This window comes from Octopus bimaculoides, chromosome 11, assembly GCF_046866305.1.
Source record: "Octopus bimaculoides isolate indiv1 chromosome 11, ASM4686630v1, whole genome shotgun sequence".
Lineage (NCBI taxonomy): Eukaryota > Metazoa > Mollusca > Cephalopoda > Octopoda > Octopodidae > Octopus > Octopus bimaculoides.
In genome coordinates this window covers 5,915,402-5,931,686 of record NC_142938.1, presented here as the reverse complement: position 1 = coordinate 5,931,686, position 16,285 = coordinate 5,915,402, and the positions used below count along the sequence as shown (strand labels likewise).

Genomic DNA, 16,285 nt, shown 5'->3' with positions numbered 1-16,285 from the left:
TGTGAATTTTCAACATCACTCAACCCGAAGGAGATGCTATTGCTTTGGTTAAGAAACACCGATCTAAATATCATCATCATTGTTTAACGTCCGTTTTCCGTGCTGGCATGGGCTGGATGTTTTGACTGAGGACTGGCAAGCCAGAAGGCTGCACCAGGTTGCAATCTGATCTGGCAGTGTTTCCACAGCTGGATGCCCTTCCTAATGCCAACCACTCCAAGAGTGTAGTGGCTGCTTTTTACGTGCCACCGCCACAGGAGCCAGGGGGAGGGGGACTGGTACATAATTCCTCATCTCTTAAATAAAGAACTGAAATAAACTTCCATACTAAGAGAAATAAAATCAAGAAGAACTGCAAAAACATTCAGTGTAAAGTGGTCAAATAATATTTCATGCATATGTGCTTTATCATGTGGCCTTCTCCCACTAGGAAATGGTAGAATGTGGCCCCCAGTTGACAAAAAGTTGCCCATCTCTGATCTAAACAGTATGTTAAGTCTGTGCTGAGTTAATTTTTTTAATATCCGTGACCATGTGTTATCATGGAAAGAGTCAATTAATTGCAGCTGTTTGGATATTGATGAGTTGGTACGGCTGACGTTGCAGTATTGTGTTCTTGAAAAATAGAGACACCTTTAGTATACTTTTATGGTAACACACCAGTTCAATATGGTAGAGAAAGAAGATTAACTACGATACTTTTTCATTCAAGAAATCCCATTTGATCTGACAAATTCATAATAGTTGTGACTCCCAAATTCAACATATACTGGTAGTTTTAACCATCCAAACCAGTATATTACAGGTTGCTTTTTTTTTAGGAGAGGTGTTATAGGTCAAATCAAATATATTAGAACGTAGATCATTGTAAATAAGCTAGTTTGAAGACACACATTAGCATACAGCAGGTAGCTACGTATGTCGACTGTCTGGCATATTAGTTGTTTCTCTGGATTGTATTACAGAGCTCTTGAATGATATGTTGGAACCCATTAACATTTAATGTAGGAAGATGCAAAGCTTCTTTGCTATTCCTAGCTTGTACTACATTCGTTTTGAAGCATATTTCTTTTACCTTAAAGTAGTGGTTCCCCAATTTTTTTTTTCAGGATGCCACCCTCTTGGTTCTATGGCCACATTCCTAATCCCTTCCTCTAACTCACCATCACAGAGATAAACCATTTTCTGCAGTGAATTCATAACAACAATATTTCACAATTATAACTTAACCCAATTAACCCTGTTTTTAAATTTTTTTTTTTAATTATATCCATTGACCCATTTTGGTTACTCCATTTTCTGCCCCCCCCCCCCGATTTCTCCACTGTCCCCAGCGGGGTGGTATCGCCCACTTTGGGAACCACTGTATTAAAGCATTAAAGTCCTCAACAGTAGCTCTATACCTTTTCTAGTTCACATTTAAGAGCAGGTATCAATGTGTGGTTAAGAAGTTTGCCTCCCATGTGCTCAGTCCTACTAATTGGCACATCAGGCAATTGTCTTCTACTACAACCCTGGGTCGATCAAATCTTTTGAGTGGGTTTGGTAAATGGAAACTAAAAGAAGCCCATTGTATACATACATACATATGAAGTTCAGTAGCACTGTGTGGTACCTAGGGTATCTTCTATTACAGCCCTGGGTTTATGAAACCTTTTGAGTGTATTTGGTAAATGGAAACTAAAAGAAGCCCTTTATATACATACATACCACACACACACATATATGCGTGTGTAGGTGATTCAAATGAGCATCAGCATTTCACAAGTCCCAGAAGTCACGACCATTTTGGGCAGTTACACTTGAGATGGTTCGATCTGGTGGCCTCCAAAAAAGTCTAAGCTAAGAGCATTAGACCCCTTCGTAAGAAAGCTAGCAAATGTATACAACAAAGACAAAAAAACAAACAAGCAAACAAAAAACGGAGAACATGGTACACATTATGAACATAGCAACAAGAAATAACAACAGGTGTCTTTCGACTGAGAATGAATCAAATTGAGCTGTGTATGAAGTGAAAACCTAAAGGCAGAAACATGAGAGATGGACATAAGAGGTGTTGGCGGTCGGCAGTCAAGCGGAGAAAGAAAGATCACATGGAAGGAGGAGAGATGGGTACACACACATATATATATAGATATTAATCGTCATCATTATCGTTTAATTATATTCCTTGCTGGTGTGGGTTAGACAATTTGACAGAATCTGATGTTTCCAAGGACAGCATTGTATTCCAACAGCATGAACTGGGCACCTTTTATGTACCATCTGCACTACTGAGGTCATTGCGTAGCTTGTAGAACTACAAACCCTGGTGGGTTGGTCAGCTTCATGCTGGTGAACGAGGGATTGAACTATGAGAAGAGCAGTGCAGGTTCTTGTAGAGGATCTCTGTATATCTATATCTATGTACACACACGATAAGCTTCTTTCAGTTTCTGTCTACTAAAATCCACTCGTAAAGCTTTGCCCAAGGTGCCAAGCAGTGGGACTGAAGCCAAAATAAAATGGCTGAGAAGCAAACTTCTTAATCAAATGCCCAATAAAATAATATTAGTCATTAATAGTTTTTTCTTTACTAAGTAATTACTATTTAATGTTCTCTGTTCTGAATATGTTAACGCTAACTTAACTACTCTATTTTATGTAGGTGGCATTTATAAGTTATTGAAAACTAGATGTTTACGAAACATGATGCAATTCTTAATTAAAGCACATTATATCAGTAACTGTAATTTCAAAATCTTGCAATTAATTCCTGAAAACACTTGTGTATATCTATTATTATTAATATTTTTTGTTCAACAAATTGGCACCTGTATTGGTGGCACGTAAAAGTACTCATTACACTCTTGGAGTGGTTGGTGACAGGAAGGGCATCCAGCTGTAAAAACCATGCCAAAACAGACACAGAAGTCTGGTGCAGTCTTCTGCATGGCCAGCTCCTGTCAAATAATGATGATGATACATACATACATACATATGTGGTACTCATCAACTTGCCTGTTTATTTTTCAACTAAGAGGACAGGACAATAAAAACAATATAGTCCTCTTAGTTGAAAAATAAACAGGCAAATAGACATAATACAATGTCTGCAAGTTGATGAGTACCACATATTCCCCTCCATTTTCTTATTGCTATATATATATATATTCACAATTTAGGTTAGTTGAAATACGTTTGTCACATATTTCTCTCACTCTTTCTTCTTATCTCTTGAGTAACACTGCAATGGACTGGCGTCCCGTCCGTCTGGGGGGGGGGGGGGGGACACATATGCAATAGAAACCGGGCCCATGAGCCTGGCTAGGCTTTAAAAGGGCACATAAGAAAGAAAAAAAAATCAACACAGATGTGCTGTAAGAAAACCTGTTGTAAATTACAGTATTTATCTTGGGAAGGCAACTAGTATAGACACTTAGTGCTAAAAAAGCATAGAAGTATACAGTGGGAGAGGAAAAGTGTCCAGTAGTGACAGCGGAATTGCAAGATCCAAGGATCAAGCTGGACATTTGCCATCCACTGCCGATACTTCTTAGCTTTTTAGCATTATACGTCTAATTGAGATGCTTTCTCAACATGAATACTGCAGTATTGTGCCGTTCTTAAACTACACCCACATTAAGTAAAGTTGCTATTCTAAACAAACACTAATTCCATTACTAATAACATATTATATATATATATGTATCACACACATATATATGCATATACATAAATACACATATATGTACATACATACATGCCGGTACTCAAAAACACAGAGATTTCAGTATCCATTACAATTATAAGATAACTAGTAGTTGGCTGAGCCTAGCTGTAAATGTGTGACAACGTTATCAAGTTTGGTGCACATGTAAAGACGAGAGGCTGATAATACTGCGCTGGAATTATGCGATATGTACAGCTTACTCAAACGGTGGCAGGGAAGGTGATTACACCAAGGTTTGGTATAATTGCCTTTGGTGCATTAAGATTATTTATATAACAAGGATGAAATTAGTAAAATAGTGATCTTATCATTCACTTGTTTCATTCATTGAACAGCGACCAAGCTGGGGCATTGTATTACAGGGTTCCAGTCAAACAAATTGACTTCGGTGTTTATATTTTTTAAGTGTGGTGTTCACTAGCTTTCTTACAAAAAATCTAATGCTCTTAGGTTAGACTTTTTTGGGGGCAGCCAGATCGAACAATCTCAAGTGTAACTGCCCGAAACTGTAAGGACATCTGGCAACTTGACTGAAGAAAGAAAGCCACAAATGACCCGTCCTTTTTTCCCCCTTCCTTCTAATTATTGTTTTTCCTGTCTCCTTTGTATCGTCTATCTATCCAAATGTTTTATTGTCCTCTATTGCGTTTTTGTTCTATTTTTTCCTATTTATATATACATATAGCAGCATACGTACACAGATGTACTCTACGCACACATACACGATGGGTTTCTTTCAATTTCCGTCTACTAAATCCACTCACAAGGATTTTGTCAGCTCGAGGCTATAGTAGAAGACACTTGCTCAAGGTGCCATGCAGTGGGACTGAACCTGGACACACACACACATACGATAGTCTTCCACAGTTTCTACCTACCAAACTCACTCACAAGGCATTGGTCGACCAAAGGCTGTTGTACAAATCACTCGGGATCTTGCTAAATTTCTTGCAACCAAAAGAAAATGTAATTCCTGCAAGTGCTTGGAAGAAATTTAACAAGTTCGGTCACATGCTCAAGATGTCGCACAGTAGGACTGAACCTAAATCCACAAAGCCCAAGGCTTTATATTTTGCATGCACACCAAGAGCTGAGAACTTTTGTCATGTACAGATGATATACATACTAATTACTGTTGGTAATTAACACCTCAGCGTGAGTCAAGAAGCTGAAACCGAATCAAGGGTAACGATATCCGTTGCCCATACGTATCTTCATACACACGCACAACTATGGGAGTATCTGCCTAACTGGGTTGTCATAGATTCGTTGTTTCCCCATTTATTTTTAATCCTTACCAATATTGTTTGAATTAACATGAAAATTATTTTTATCGTAGTGTTTTATGGCTTTCTTGTTGCTCTATTTTACCTCTACAACTTTTGCCAATCGTTTTTGAAATTTCCATAATTTTTTATCTCTTTTCAGACATGACGATGGAATGCCAAGCAGGAAACATATGAACGAATTTATCTGACAACCCAATATGAAAATGAAGAAGTATCTGAATTCGTAGAAATAAGTTAAATTACGTTTTAACTAAATGACGTTTTAATTAAAGAAGTATTGAACTGAAATCTATTTTCTACTGTCTTATATTTAATATTTTTCTATGTTTGCGTGGCTCGGGCATTGGGACAATTGTTTTTGAAGTTGGATGAGTTTTCTATTTGTTAACTCAACCCTGAAAACCGAAGTAAGTGTAAAGCCTCAACCCCGAAGAAAAAAAAAAAGTTACACACAACATGATTGAACCTGGGACCTCGTGGCTGTGAAGCGAACTTAACCATTTGGCCAAACTGCGCCTACCTGTACATTAGATATGTATCTACGCACGTTGCTCTATGACAGGCAACTTTGCAACAATCAGTTTCATTTTACGCGTATGAATTATTCACTTGACTATATACAACCATCATATGACACAATTTACTATACATACTAATATCTATTTACTACCAGCAACGAAGTAATAAAACTCATTTGATTTTCCTTCATAAATCCATGCAAATACCACTGACCCCTTCGACACTGATTGTATGCAATCATTACACTAAAAAAAATTTGAAAAGAAGCTCGATAGATCTGAGAACACGAATAGGATTAACTAAAAAGAAATTATAATGAAATCGATGCACCTTCTTTTAAAGATTTCATTTCATCAGTCAAAATGAATATTAATATTCCCATTACGATGTTATAATATGATAGCATTTTTAACGATTGCCTGGGTTTAAGAAAGGCGCGAATATATACCGCCCTTCTTTACAAACCCCATTGTAAAATCCACATGGAGGAGAAAACATTGAAATAGATGATAATCATACAGAAAATATATCATGTTACAAAAATCGACTCGATAATCTAATTTTAAGTTTCGTTAGGAAAAAATAATGCAACTATATCGATGACTTGGATTGCGGCCATACTGGAGTACCGCTTTAAAGGGTCTTATAACAATCGTACCATCACAGAAAATTCTTCCAACCATTTAAATTATTTCAAATTTTCACCAGAATTAAAAAAAAAAAAAATTCTACTTTTTTCTACTTTAATGTAGTTTTGCATGTCGATGGAGAAAGTCACATTCATTAATTTTGAAAATTAATAATAACAAAATAAAAAAAAAGTTACAAGCATTTAAAATCATGTAATTAAAAATAATTCAACGGTACACCACAAGTGTACCCCGCAGACTTTCAAACTTTCAAAAACTAGATATTTTTTAATGAATATCTTCTACAAATACTTTTCAGACAGTGTAGAATGCGATTATGGCAGAATTTAATATGGGGGAAAAAAAAAAAAAATGATGGGCCGTATACATCGCATATATACCTACAAAATGAAATTTGAAATTTTGGAAAGAATTACGTGATGTGAATTAATATGTATCTGCGCCTATGGTATTAAATTCCCATATAGTTGTAATTTACGCCATCTGAAAAGTAATTATTAAAAAATATCCATTTTTCTGAAAGTTATGAGGAAACAAAGTCACATTGAGTGTGGTACATTTGTGTAAGTTATACTTAATTCAAGTGGTTCGAAGAATTTTTTAAAAAAGATCCCTTTACCCTGGTACTCATTTTATTTCATCGATCACTTATTGAACTGCTTCTTTATAGAAGAACATGAACAAAAACACCGGTTTTATTTGAAGAAATTCAAACGTAGTTTTAAAACTTATTTTCACTTGACCGAAATATATTTTTGTGCCTAAGTAGTGTCTCATTGATTTCTAAATAGTTCGGTTTTAACTAATTATACCACTTTCTATTTCTTGACCGCCTTAACTCGCAATTTTCATAAACACGTGACGAAAATGAGTAACGAACTGACCCCAGAATATTTGCGTGTCTACCTATTCATCTATTTGTTTGTCTGACCCTCTCTCTCTCTATATATATATATAAATATATATATGTATGTATATACATACACATATGTATGTATTCTATGTGTGTTTGTGTATATGTATGTATGTATGTATGTATGTACGTATGTATACATGTATATATATATATGATCTACTGACGATCAATGTTTTTATATATTTATATATATATAGAGAGAGAGAGAGGGAAAAAGAGGGACAAACAGACAAATAGATGAATATATATATATATATAAATGATTATATATATAAAAATAATTATATACATATATAATTATATATAATCATTTATATATATATATAATCATATATATATATATATATATATGATGATTTGTCTCATTTGATGCGACAGGCATCGAAGAGTTTAGTCGGAAAGAATCGACCCCCCCAGCACTTGTATTTCTTTTTTGTCGATCTGGTAATTATTCTATCGACCACTAATTTTCGAACCGCTAAGTTAAGGGGATGTAAATAAACTAAGACGAGTTAAACTGCGGAGGACAAAATAGACACGCACATGCATACATATATACATATATACAGGCATACATACATACATGGGGTCAGCACCTTCCCGGAGCCCTTTGCACTGTATTGTAACATAAACAAAACATGAAAATAATAATTAAAAAATAACAAAAATCGTTGCGAAACTTACATCATTCGTGTCTGAAGAAAATGGCATCGCGTAGTAAGATGTTTGTAGGGAACAGAAGGAAAGGAAAACTATAATTATGAAACTTTCAGCTTTGTATGAGAATCAACTTGATACAATGATTTCTTCATTTTAGAATGAGTGAGTAAGGTAGGAGAAGGGAGGGAAGTAGCTGATAGTGCGTTGTGATTGGATAATTCATAGTCACGTGCAGCCGACACGCCTTCTTGTGTTTGCCTTTCCCGCGTTTACGTCGTAACTTAAAACGAGAGAAGTTTTGCTTCAACTATTCAAATGGCACAATTTCTTTTCTTTTTTTTTTATATATCTTTTACTCGTTTCACTCATTGGACTGTGGCCATGCTGGGGTACCACCTCGAAGAGTTTAGTCGGAAAGAATCGACCCCCCCCCCCAGCACTTGTATTTCTTTTTTGTCGATCTGGTAATTATTCTATCGGTCACTAATTGTCGAACCGCTAAGTTAAGGGGATGTAAATAAACTAAGACGAGTTAAACTGTGGAGGACAAATACAGACACGCACATGCATACATACATACGCATACATACATACATACATGCATACATACATAGAGGTATGCATACACACACGCACACACACACACACACGCGCACACACACACACACACACACACACACACACACAGACACACACATTTTTTCAATTATTCCAGTCCTTAGACTGCAGCCATGCTGGGACACAACCTTGAAGAATTTCAGGCCAACGAATTGACCCCAGTACTTTTTCCTTTCACGTGAGGTCTCTTTTGCCGAACCACTAACTTACAGGGATGTAAACACACCAACACTGGCTGTTAAGCCAGTGATGGGGGACAAAGACACACTCATATATGTGTGTGTGTGTGTATATATATATGGTTGGGAAGCAAACATGTCCAAAATACAATGAGAATTATATTGGCCAAACAAGATCGAAATTGATATACCGCATTAGGATACATAAACATCAAATCAAAAATTCACCTCTGAGGCATGTTCTATTTAGTGAATATCAGTTTCTGTCTACCAAATCCACTCACAAGGCTTTGGTTGGCCCGAGGTTATAGTGGAAGACACTTGCCCAAGGTGTCACTCAGTGGGACTGAGCTCGGAACCATGTGGTTGGTAAGTAAGCTACTTACCACACAGCCACCAAATGTAAAATTTCTCTTTCTGCTACCTGTCTGCTGAGTCAATTAAATAAGTATTAGTAACAGACTAGAATATTAGTGTATTTCCGTTATACACGATTTATAAATGCTAAGAGTGTGACAACCGACATGTTTTTTGGTGCGGCAAAGAGGATGGCTATAAATTGCGTCATTGAAGCTGCAGAAGAAGCCATAAGTTGGTTTTGGATAAAAAGGGAAGCCCAGTTAGCTGATGCTGTTGGAATGCAAATTGGGACTTGCTCAACACCAGCTGGGACAACTGGGTGTGGGGATCTGATGGTCAAAGACCCGAAAGCGCTGATATCTCAGAAATATCACTGACGATGCATCCCAGAGCATCTCCGAGATGTATAATGGAAACCAACCAGCCAACCAACCAGCCAGCGAACCAGCCACCCAACCAGCTAACCGACGGACCGACCAACCAACCGATTGACCAACAAACCAAACAGCCGGCCGACCGACCGACCAGCCAGCCAACTAGCTAACCAACCGACTGATCGACCAACCAACCAGCCAACCAACCAACCGATCGGCCGACCGACCGACCGACCGACCAGCCAGCCAGCCGACCAACTGTCTACACACACACACACACACACATAAATCAAGAGCAACAACCTAAAAATGATGGCCCCATATATTCACTAATTCATAGTCGAGTTACCTCCCTTGAAACTTGGGAGACCAACAAAAACGTAGAACCCTTGTTTTTCCATATCCACAGCAATAATTCATTTATGTATGGAATTAGACCGAAAAATGCCAAATTAATTTTTTGATTATCTGTTTTTTAATTAAATGTTTTGAATCACAATTTTTCAGACAGGAATCGGAGTTTTTCATTATTTTATATTGTATTTTAAAACGTTGGGGGAATATAGCATAGCAATATGTACGTGTGTGTGTGAGTGTGTGAGTGTGTGTGAGAGAGAGAGAGAGAGAGAGAGAAAAAAGAGAGAGAAACGGAGAGAGAGAGAGAGTAGCGAGAAAGGGAGAGAGTAGAGAGAAAGTCGCGAGAAAGAGAGTTGAGCTAGAAAGATAGATAGAGAAAGAGAGAGGAGGAGGGAGATAAAGAGAGAGAGAGAGAAGGAGGGAGAGAAAGAGAGGGAGCGAGCATAAACCGATGATCAAAAGCGTTTCACCCATGGCCGTTCCTTTATGTTTCGTATTTCAGACGTAGTAGCAGAGATGCACCATCCCAATGTACCCTACCCAGCCATGAGCAACACTGAGAAGTGTGACCGGTTTCATCTCATATTAAATATATGCACGGCTTTTTAGCTAGTATTAAAGACATGTACGGTTTATGTATTGGTTATGTTGCATACATTATTTGGTACTTTTTGGTTATCTCACCCCCATTAAAAAATTGCCATTAAAAAATTGGGTTATACTCCACCACCCCCTAAACTAGGCTAGCATTTTATTTCATTGGCCCTTTAAAACTTTACATCTGAAAGTATAAGAGCCCTTTATGAGCGCAACGCAAGGTGGCGAGCTGGCAGAATCGTTAGCGTGCCGGGCGAAATGCTTAGCGGTATTTCCTCTGCCGTTACGTTCTGAGTTCAAATTCTGCCGAGGTCGACTTTGCATTTCATCCTTTTGGGGTCGATAAGTTTAGTACCAGTTACGTACTGGGGTTGGTCTAATTGACTTAATCCCTTTGTCTGTCCTTGTTTGTCCCCTCTATGTTTAGCCCCTTGTGGGCAGTAAAGAAATAAGAAACATTAGCACACCGGGCGAAATGCTAAGCGATATTTCGTCTGTCTTTACGTTCTGAGTTCAAATTCTGCTGAGGTCGACTTTGCCTTTTATCGTTTCGGGGGTCGATAAATTAAGTACTAGTTGCATACTGGGATCGATCTAATCGACTGCCCCACCTCCCCAAAAATGCTGGGCCTTGTGCCTAGAGTAGAAAAGAATACAAGGCGGTGAGCTGGCAGAATCGTTAGTATAACGGACAATATGCTTAGCGGCATTTTGTCCGTCTTCGTGCTCTGAGTTCAAATTCGGTCGAGGTTGAGTTTGCCTTCTATCTTTTCGGGGTTGATAAAATAAGCATTAGTTGAGTGTTAGGGGTCGATATAATTAATTTACCCTCTTCCTCGAAATTGGTGTCCTTGTGCCAAAATTTGAAACCGGATTGAATGCTATGCATATACTGTGCCAAAGGGGCCATAGTTTACCCCCACCCCCACCGCACCCTACCCCCACCGCACCCTACCCCCACCGCACCCTACCCCCACCGCACCCTACCCCCACCGCACCCTACCCCCACCGCACCCTACCCCCACCGCACCCTACCCCCACCGCACCCTACCCCCACCGCACCCTACCCCCACCGCACCCTACCCCCACCGCACCCTACCCCCACCGCACCCTACCCCACCGCACCCTACCCCACCGCACCCTACCCCCACCGCACCCTACCCCCACCGCACCCTACCCCCACCGCACCCTACCCCCACCGCACCCTACCCCCACCGCACCCTACCCCCACCGCACCCTACCCCCACCGCACCCTACCCCCACCGCACCCTACCCCCACCGCACCCTACCCCCACCGCACCCTACCCCCACCGCACCCTACCCCCACCGCAGGATAAAAACCATGATATAGAAATATTTTGTAACCACCTGGATTCGGGTTCAACCCCACTACACAGCATCTTGCGCAAGTGCCTTCTTCTGTAGTCCCAGGCCAACCAATAGCTTGCTAGGGAATTTGGTAGACGGAAGCTGTGTGCACGTACATACACACACACACCACTGATTTCCAGACACTAATGGTCCAGAACCTCTTATAGTCTGCACTAATTTACACCATCATACAGGTGGTACACCTGTATTTCATTTAATTAATTAAATCTAATATTTGTTTAATTTAGAGTATGTTCACTAAAGTGACCTACCCCGGGTTTGGAAAAAAAAGAAGAAAATCAGTAAACCGGAAAGGCTTTGGGACCTAAAGCTCCATGTTGTACTTGTATATATCTGTGTGTGTGGTGCCTTTGTGCTTGTGTTTGTTCCCATCCACCGCTTGCTAGCCGGTGTTGGTTTGTTTACGTCCTCACAGTAAGCTAGCGGTCCGATAACAGAGACCGATATAACAAGTACCAGTCTTACTATAAAAATAAGTATTGGTAGTGATTTATTCGATTAAACTCTTCAAAGTGGTGCCCCAGGATGGCCGTGGTACAATGACTGAAACAAGTAAAAGATGGACGTTTAAAGATTATAAAAAAGCAAGCCTTTGCTACTACTATAACTAACAAGCGTGTGTTTTATCTGCGGTCCAATGGTAAACTTACCCTATCGAAGGATGAGCATCTTGATATGAAATTGTAAGAACTTTGCTATAAGAATTCCATTTATGGGTTCCATAGCAGGAAAGCAGTTTGTTTTTTTGCTTAGCAAAAAGTAAAAGGATTTTCTTTTGCTGTGAGTATGTAAAGTGATCCTTTCATACCAAGAATATCAATGGGTAACGTACGTTTACGAAGGCACGAGCTCATTCAGCGACTTATCTGATTATGAAACATTCATATCATATTACTTTAGTGATATCCTATCCCACAGAGTTCTCTCTCTCTCTCTCTCTCTCTCTCTCTCTCTCTCTCTCTCTCTCTCTCTCTCTCTCTCTTTCATATAAACATCTTATTGCATGTAAACTGCAATGCCTTCTTTCTCTTAACCCTTTGTCTGTCTAAAGCATTTTCATAAGTTTGTCCTAAGCACCCAAGCTTGTTCTCAGATTTTTAGTTAACCCTTGTTTTGTACGTTTTTACTAATATAAAGTTTTCTTTCATAACTCCCAAGTTATTCTGCTGGTTAAAAAAAAAGGGTGTAACTATAATTTATGATACATTGGCGTCAGGGAAATGTCACGCGTGTATCATTCATGAGACATGAACATCTGGGGAAATATATCCTGTATCTAAAAAGAGCACTCTGTCGGTTCTGACGACGAGTGTCCCTGCTGACACGATCACCGGAACAGTGTCAGATGAGCAGAAGTCCGCAAGGTACAATAATTGTTATTAATAATAAAATGCTGAGCATAAGCCAAAATATTAGTCTGTTAGCACAGCCTTACGAAAAATTTCTTACAGTACGTCAGGAGTTGTGTGGAGAGGTCACACCATCTCATCCTATCTCCTTCCTTAGAATATATAATCCATACTTGATAATGTCTGACATTATTTAATAACTCGTTACCTTTAAGAAACATTGAAACAAAAATTTGTCTGAAAGAAGAATTTTCTTAGAAAGATGAAAGGAATGTTAGCAAACTTTCATCAGCCATTTGCAATGAGTGGATGACAACAAAATCATAGCTGTGGTGAACCACCCTGGTGGATGATCGCAGTTTCATAAAACATCATAGCTAGAAATATGTTTTACATCCTGTATGGCAATTCTTTCGACCAAAATATAAAACAATACTATAGCTGATCTGAAAGAATATTAAGTTGAAATACGGTACTACTTTAACATAGTTTATTTATGATAAATTCATGGCTTCTTATTTTATGCCAGTACACTGTCACAGCAGTGTATTTGCATGTACAGAACCATACAGTTTCACCTAAAAATCACTTAAAAATATCTTTTAATAAATGTTTGAAGCTTACTGAGTTCCTGTGTTTTGCACAAATACATTCGTAAAGCAGGAGGGAGTCTTATACAAGGTTGCGTTCTATATGCTTGAAAATACAGTTCCTCTGTTACTTTCTTTTATTGTCTCTATTATCCAAACATTTCAATGAACTAATTTTATTCTAGTTATCTCCGCTGGTTGTTGTTCTTAGATTTTAAATACTCTCACAAGAGGGAGCATTTGTTTACTAATTTAAATAATTTCTGTTTAACGATGTTTTTCAACTCCCACACTCTCGTCAGAGTAGAGATGCAATTGTGCCAACATCAGAAAATCATTATTATACTCTTGTTAATACAATTTACTCTCAATTTATTTATTTTCATTATTCTTCCACTCCATTTCTATCTCAATTATTTACTCATTAGATGTTTACAAATGTTGTTTCTCGTACGCATTACTTTCCCCCCGACACACTTCAAGCTAGCAATGCTACTAATCTTAAAACAATGCGCTTATCAACTGCCTTCCAAAACAACAACCGACATTTTTGTCTTTCTCATTTGCCGCTCACTCTCCCTTATAATACGTTTCTCTTCTTCTCCTCTGCTGATACTCGAGTCTAAATATCAAAGCCGAGGCACTATCATGTACTAATATAATAAAGAGGCCTTACTGTTGAAAACGAAATGAAATGAATCATAACATTTTCGATCACCTCCTGTATATGTGTGCATGTGCATGGGCGTAAGTGTGTGTCTGTGTAACTAACTCGCAAACAAACAGAGAATCACAATTAGGTCCAGAAATACTTCATATTATCACCTACAAATAAATTCTCGCTAGCAATCAACAGTTTCTGTCATTTCCCGAACGGTGCACGCAAATGGTGAGTGTGGTACAATGTCGGATTGAAAAACTAAAGGTCATAAGTTCGAGTTCACTTTATCAGCTGAGTATATAGAAACTATGTTCAAGGATTGAGTCGGCTGTGAAACATCAAAGCACCAAGGATTAAGAAAATGGGAAAACTGCTACAGCATGGAAGTGTCTATTTGGTTATTGTTGTGCTTAAGTTCAGAAAAGGTAGAGAAGTAACTCTAATAAAACTTAACCATTCGATAATAAAAAAGTTCAATAAAAAGAGAACTCCGAAAGCAAAGTCCTAGCATGGCCAGTAAAAGTATAAGAGTAACACTTGTTTCTTTTTTTAAACATTTCAGTATTTTGACGGCAGCCGAAGGTATGGATATACTCCATACCACCACACACACACAGACCTCCCTTATGCCTATCTGTATACCCTACTACACATGCACATACCACCCCGCCTCCTTCACCCTTTCCAACGTCTCCCATAGAACCGCATTCTCTTTGGTTTTCCAACCATTTTTCTCCTTTATATTTTCTTATTCCTTTTTTTCCGATGAAGGATCAACGTCCGAAACGTCAAGACTCTTTCCCTACTTTTTAAGCGTTAAACTAAAACAACATCGCCCCTCTCATGTTGTCTTCCCTTTTTTACTCACTGCCTAATAAAGAGTTCAATAAAACAATGGGTTCCACGATTTTTGGAATATTGTATAAGGATTCCACAACAAAGTAAGTTTGGAAGCCACTACTCTCAAGAACCTGAGATTGAAAATCGAAATAGAATTAAAAGAAGACCGAGTGAAATGTTTACCATTTTATGATGCAACAGTATTAGTGTATTCATATTCAATTGCTGTAAACTTTCGTTTTGAAGAATAAATCATATCTGCTACAGTGTCTGTTGCCAAACCATTTCCCTAACAATATCATGATTTTCAATGAACTCTCAAGGTAATTATACATACAACATGTTGATAGCTTAATTTGGCATAACGTTTGTTCATATGTTTGCACTTTTAAAACTAATACATCACACACACTGAACAAATAGTTGTTTCCTACATCACTAGAATTTGAGTTAAGTTTGGCAGTGATGAAAGGAACGCTGTGATGCATGTGGTTCTCTAAAGGAGCCAATATCATACGAGCTATCAATTCTCAAGCCTACCTTCATGCGAAACCCATAATACGGTTTTCTAAAAATTACGGAAATCACGCCTGTATTTTACAGACGACCCCAAACATACTAATTCAATCAAATTTGATTTAATTTAATCAAATTGGAGAAAGAATTTATTCATATATTTTTTCAAACTTACAGGAATATTTTCATAATTTTTCCTATTTTATCTAAAATTCAGCAGATAATTAGAATACAATTTTATCTATTTTATATCTGATAAATATCTAGGAAAATAATATTTTATACTGCCTTTATTCTGTTTAGAATGACACGAGTATTGTCTGACTTTAATTCAAGGGTCCAATGGACCCAAATGGTAATTAATGTATAAAGTGAAATTTTCTAGCTTTTATAAACATACGGAAAATTTCCCATTTGACAAATAAAAGAGACTCAAGAAAAAATAAAGAGTCATGAGAAATAATCAGAATCAAATAATATAAATAGTAGGAAAAAGCAGTTCCATTATTTAGAAAAGCAGCCAAACCTGACTTGTGCACGTAAAAGCATCCACAACACTCTCGGAGTGGTTGGCGTTAGGAAGGGCATCCAGCTGTAGAAACTCTGCCAAATCAGATTGGAGCCTGGTGTAGCCATCTGGTTCGCCAGCCCTCAGTGAAATCGTCCAAACCATGCTAGCATGGAAAACGGACGTCAAACAATG

At 38.1% G+C, this 16,285-nt stretch overlaps 1 protein-coding gene across 2 annotated transcripts in view; it reads right to left on the bottom strand.

The window, feature by feature from the left end:
• LOC106877186 (neo-calmodulin) overlaps positions 1–16,285 on the bottom strand; it is a 69,196-nt gene that overhangs the window by 20,117 nt on the left and 32,794 nt on the right. The window contains exon 1 of one of the 2 annotated variants that reach the window (XM_014926025.3): positions 7,774–7,958. The exons of the other annotated variant lie outside the window; for it this stretch is intronic. Within the exon in view, the coding sequence (XP_014781511.1) occupies positions 7,774–7,800 (27 nt within the window). The 5' untranslated portion in view covers positions 7,801–7,958. Of the gene's footprint in view, positions 1–7,773; positions 7,959–16,285 lie in introns of those variants that run through there. 2 annotated transcript variants of the gene reach the window in all.